Raw genomic sequence first — 5,594 nt, forward strand, 5'->3', positions numbered from 1 at the left:
TTACAGGGCCAGATATATTCCTGTAAGACCAGACTGTCCTGATGGGACACATCCAAAGCCTGTTCAAGACAATGAGACCACTGAGAATGATTCCAGTGATTTGAATGATTTTTGTGACACGAGTGCAGACACAGATCACACAGAAAAGACTCGTGTGGATCCAAAGCCTGTTCAAGACAATGAGATCACTGAGAATGATTCCAGTGATTTGAATGATTTTTTTGACACGAGTAAAGACACAGATCACACAGAAAAGACTCGTGTGGATCCAATGGATGTTCAGATGGCAGTATTTCACTGCTCAGACAGCTTCCTTAAACAGATGATGATTACAAAGCTCTCTCAGTGTCAGTATGCCTTACCTTTGCTTGTTCCTGACCCAGTCACAATGGAGATCGAGTGTCCTCTGTGGACTTTCAAACAAATAACAAAAACCTGGAAGGTAACTGAAATCAAAGATGGCTCAAACATTGTCACTATGAAGAGTGTTCCAGTCTGCAAAGCTAAGACACCCTTGGTGTCATTTTACCGCCTGGGTTCTCTGTCAGTGTCTAAATCTCAGCTGATGAACACTTTGATCAATGACCGTCACAACACCTTCTTCCACAGAAACTGTCCAGGAAGCACCAAGTCTCGATATCTGATGGATGGTGTGGCAGAGATTGCCTGGTACTGTCCTGCTGGAAAACCAAATGATGCCTTCAATGATTGCATTGCTTTTTGTAATCTTCATGGTGATGCTCTGTCGATTGAAAAACAGCGTGACATACTGATTGAAAAATCCTCAGTAAATGTTTTTTTTCTTTCCTCTCTGAAAAATGAGAAAATCCAGGCATTTGTATACCCTCTTCTTAAATCTCACAAGCCTCTAATTTGTCTCTGCGTTGATGACAGCTATAATATTAAGAAAAAAAACAGAAAGTACACATTTGGTCTGAAAGACAGAAGCCAGTCAGATGTATCTGAAGAACTGAAACAAATAATTAGAGAAGTTTTATCTGTAGATGGTTCCAGCTTGAAACCGTCCTTCCAGCTTGAAACCATGGCTGAGCTCTCTGGAATCAGAGTGGATGAAAGTGACCCAGCCTGTCAAAAAGGGAAATCTGCTGCTATGGAAATAATGGATATTCTTTCAAAGGATGACGTGGATGTCTCAAAGATCAAAGATGAATTCCTTCCTTATCGAGGCCATCTGTGGCATCAGTGGAGCAAAATACACAAAGAACTGTATCATCTGAAAGGAAATGTTGAAAAGGAGAAAAGTAAAAAGCAACAAGAACTGATGAACATACGTCAGAAACAATGTGCTGCTTCCTGCAGTAAACTGATACAGTTGTTCATTGAAAGCCTCAAATCATTGCCAAAACCAAACGATAAAGAATATTTTCTGAAATGGATTCAAATCTTAATGGATGATCTCTCCACAGATGATCTTTCTGCTATTCTTAAAAGCTATAACGAAAAGTGGTCTGAGGTCTTGGCTTTGAAGAACAAATCTGACAAATCAGAAATGTCGGACTCAACAAACATACAGAAAAAATCTGACTTGTTAATAAAGAAACAAACTGAGCTTGAAGAAATTTCCAGAAAACTGCAGTCTGCAACTTTTGGTTTGGAGCACATCTTCAGAGAAATGGGACAGATCTATGAAGCTCATAGAGCAATAGAACGAGAGAGCAGACAAACTCACTGGTCTAAATACCCTGAGCTGGCTGCACAGCTGATGATATCAGGACACCCGATGGAGCTGATGGATGGTGATGCAGGTCATGTGCCTTTAACATGGATCTCCAGTCTTTTAGAGGAAGTCATCAAGAAACTGGGGGACCAGAGAGTTTTTGTGTTGTCAGTTTTGGGCGTACAAAGCAGTGGAAAATCAACAATGCTGAACACCATGTTTGGGTTGCAGTTTGCAGTGAGTGCAGGCAGGTGCACCAAAGGTGCCTTCATGCAGCTGCTCAAAGTATCAGAGGAGATGAAGAAAGAGAAAGACTTGAAGTTTGACTATCTTCTAGTGGTGGACACTGAAGGACTGCGTGCTCTTGAGCTGGAAGGTAACACCACTCGTCACCATGACAACGAACTGGCAACATTTGTTGTTGGTCTGGGAAACCTGACACTGATCAACATCTTTGGAGAGAATCCATCTGAGATGCAGGACATCCTGCAGATTGTTGTTCAGGCTTTCATGAGGATGAAGAAAGTTAAACTTTCTCCCAGTTGTGTGTTTGTTCACCAGAATGTTACAGATGTCGCAGCAGCAGAGAAAAACATGGAAGGAAAGAGACGCCTGCTAGAAAAACTGGACGAGATGACCAAACTAGCAGCTGAAGAGGAGGATTGTGATGCAGACTGCTTCAGTGATGTGATTGAGTTTGATGTCCAAAAAGATGTGAAATACTGTACCCAGCTATGGGAGGGCAGTCCACCCATGGCTCCTCCTAATCCAGGTTACAGTGAGAGCATCCAAGAAGTGAAGAACACCATCCTCTCTAAAGCTTCAAAGTCTGCTGGGATCACTCTCACACAATTCAAAACCAATATTCGTGACCTGTGGAGTGCCCTCCTCAATGAAAACTTTGTTTTTAGTTTTAAAAACACACTTGAAATTGCAGCATACAGAAAACTGGAGTCCCAGTACGCAAACTGGACCTGGGCCCTGAGGAGCAACATGTTGACCATTGAAAACCAACTTCATAACAGAATTGAAAATGGAAGTCTTGAGAAGGTGGAGCTGAGTTATCTTAAAAAAGAATCAAAAAAAACATATGAAACTATAGAAAATAAAATGACAACTTACTTTGAGGAGGACAATGGCAAAGAAATGTTGGCTCAGTGGAGAGGCCGATTTGAAACCAAAATCAGAGAGTTTCATGATGAACAGGTGAGCATGGTGAAAAGAAAACTGGATGAAGTTATTCAACATAAGAAGGCTCGTAAAAAGCTCGATGATAAAAAGAAAGAGTTTGAGGATAAGCTGCTTCAAAGGAGCAAAGAGCTCGCTCAGCAGCTGAAGGACAAGGCGGATGATGAAGAAGAGCTTAAAAAACAGTTCAACTGTGTTTGGACTGACTTGGTCACTGAAATAACAGCAGATATAAAACCTGTTGAAGACATCAACCTGGAAAAAGATCAGTTTATTATCATTAAAGAACTTATTTCTGAAGAGGATATCATACATGAATGCAAAAAAAATGACAGATACAAGAAAATAGCCGGTGTTGGTGATTATTCAGATTATGTCAAACCCCCCAAAATAATTTGTCGTCACGAGACAAGTGAAACATCACAAACTCAAGATACTGTGCCGGATGACAGTCACACAAGTAGACTCAGCACATATGTTAAAAACCCTTTCCCAAGTATTTGGAAATATACCAAAACACTTTTTGGATACATTTCAAACACAAAACAAATACAACATAACCCACACAGTGCCTTATCTCATGATGAACAGCAAAAGATCATATCGCTGATTAACAAAGCTGAAAAACAGTCCCTTGATTCAATCAAAGACAAACCTGTGGCTACAAGAGGCTACACATCAGCTTACTTGCAAGAAGCGGCAAAAATTGTAAAAGAAGAAGTGGCGAAATTTCAGTCAGAGAGTAAATGTACTTTGAAGAACGAATTTAAAGTTGATCTCTTACTGTATGTTTTCTACAAAGCAGAGAGTTGGCTTCTAGACTCCCAGGAGAAATTCAAAATGAAGCATGATGCACTGACTTATTTAGAAAGCAAGAAAACACAGTATTACAATGTTTTTAGAAGCTTTTGCAAAGGAAACTCATCTGCTGTTGTGCTTGCAGAACTGATCTGTGAAAAGCTGAAAGCTTCCACTGTTGAGGCTGTCTGTAACAAGACTGCCATTGGTCTGGCTGGAGAGATGAGGTGTAATTTCCCAGCATTCAATGAGAACAGGCTGAACTTGGAGAAACATGTGCTGAAGTCACTCGCTGAGAATGAAAACTTTGATGATTTCATCACCTACATCAGAAATCCAAGGAGACAAACAGAAGCTTTTATAAAAGCAGAAGTAGAGAAATACATCTTCACAGATCACAGAGATAAAACTGTGAATATACTCAAGAAAAATGTTGATGATGTCAACACACTGATGAGTCAAGCTTTATCTACTGCAACACAGAAAGTCCAAACTCAGGGAGCAGACATGAAGATGTGGCTGAAGGAATTTTCTAGTTTGCTAAAAGATGAGTTAACTCTTGATAGCATTTCTTCTCAAAACTTCAGCGACATTAATAGTTTTGATTTCTTTATGGAAACAATAAAGAAAGGATTTAAACCCATCATTGATCAGATGAGCAGCTTCACATTGGATAAACTGAAGGAATCCAGGCTGAAGCCTCATGAAATCCTCATTGATCAGCTCTGTAAGTGCTGCTGGGTAACATGTCCTTTCTGTGCAGCTGTTTGTACCAACACCATTGAAGGTCACAGTCCTGATGACCACAGCGTCCCTTTTCATCGACCCTCTGGAATCAAAGGATGGCACTATAGAGGCACAGTGGAATTCAGCGTCAATTTCTGCACAACAAATATTGCAAGTGATGGCAGTTTTTACCCTCGTCCTGATTCAGAGGAAACTGTTCCCTTTAAAGAGTACAAAAAAGCTGGGGGAGACTATGCCAAGTGGAAGATCACCCCTGATGAGTCTAAAATGGCGTACTGGAAATGGTTTGTGTGTCGATTTCAAAGTAAACTGGAAGAGCACTACGAGTTAAAATTCCAGAACCTAGGAGAGATTCCCAGTGAGTGGAAAACCACCCTTAAACATGAAGCCATTAAAAGTCTTAATGAAATGTGTTAAAGTGACAAAGAAAACAGGATCTTGCTGAAAATGATTATATTTTTTAGTTTTTACATCATAAATCATTATGCTTTAGACCAATAAAACTGATTTCATTCATTTATTTTCATAACCGAGTGGTTTTTTTAAAGTCATGATAAGAGGTCAAAAGAACAGCCATCATATTTCATATTTGCAAAGTTTCTTCTGTGTATTTGGTTTGTTGAAATTCAAGGTAAAGGGAGTTTGTCTTTTTATAATAATGGCTCAATATTCAACAGTAACCAAATAAAGAATACAGTGAAAAGTATAACTGCATGCAAATCATCCTAGAGTATAACAATTCTATTTGAATTTTCATTTTGTTGATGTTTGATGTCATTTCAAGTAATCTATTTTATTCTTTTTTTTTCTTGTTTTTCAGTAGCATGAAATATGTCCATTACAACTTTGTGAAGGAGCATATTTTAAATAATTTCTTTCACAAATTCAAAGTCATGATTTTCTCATACTCAGATTATGACATTTTATCACTTTTATATATTAATGTTAATGTTCTCTAATTCTAACTTCTAATTCTAAAATATTGGTCAAATTCTTTCATTTACACTGTAATCCATTCTCAAATGATTTAAACTAGTTATTCAGACTGATGAGTTTTGTCCTTGGTTTTATTTTAACTATTCCCAGAGCTGTTTATATGTACACTGTGTGTGAAATAGAAGATGGGTCACAAAATAAACAATGTACTTTAAAAAAAAATTCTCTTTTTGTGGCTGTATGTGTG

General features: G+C 38.6%; 1 protein-coding gene across 1 annotated transcript; it reads left to right on the forward strand.

Moving 5' to 3' along the window:
* Positions 1–263: 263 nt before the first annotated feature.
* Positions 264–4,973, forward strand: LOC112436152 (interferon-induced very large GTPase 1-like). The gene has a single exon (XM_076877419.1). It carries the CDS (start codon positions 272–274, stop codon positions 4,826–4,828), a length of 4,557 nt encoding a protein of 1,518 aa, XP_076733534.1. The 5' UTR covers positions 264–271; the 3' UTR covers positions 4,829–4,973.
* Positions 4,974–5,594: the final 621 nt, after the last annotated feature.

The sequence above is a fragment of the Maylandia zebra genome, linkage group LG2 (genome assembly GCF_041146795.1).
Source record: "Maylandia zebra isolate NMK-2024a linkage group LG2, Mzebra_GT3a, whole genome shotgun sequence".
NCBI lineage: Eukaryota > Metazoa > Chordata > Actinopteri > Cichliformes > Cichlidae > Maylandia > Maylandia zebra.

What these genes read in the sequence shown, in the direction of transcription:
- LOC112436152 (XM_076877419.1), top strand. Translation starts at nt 272, where the DNA reads ATGGATGTTCAGATGGCAGTATTTCACTGCTCAGACAGCTTCCTTAAA.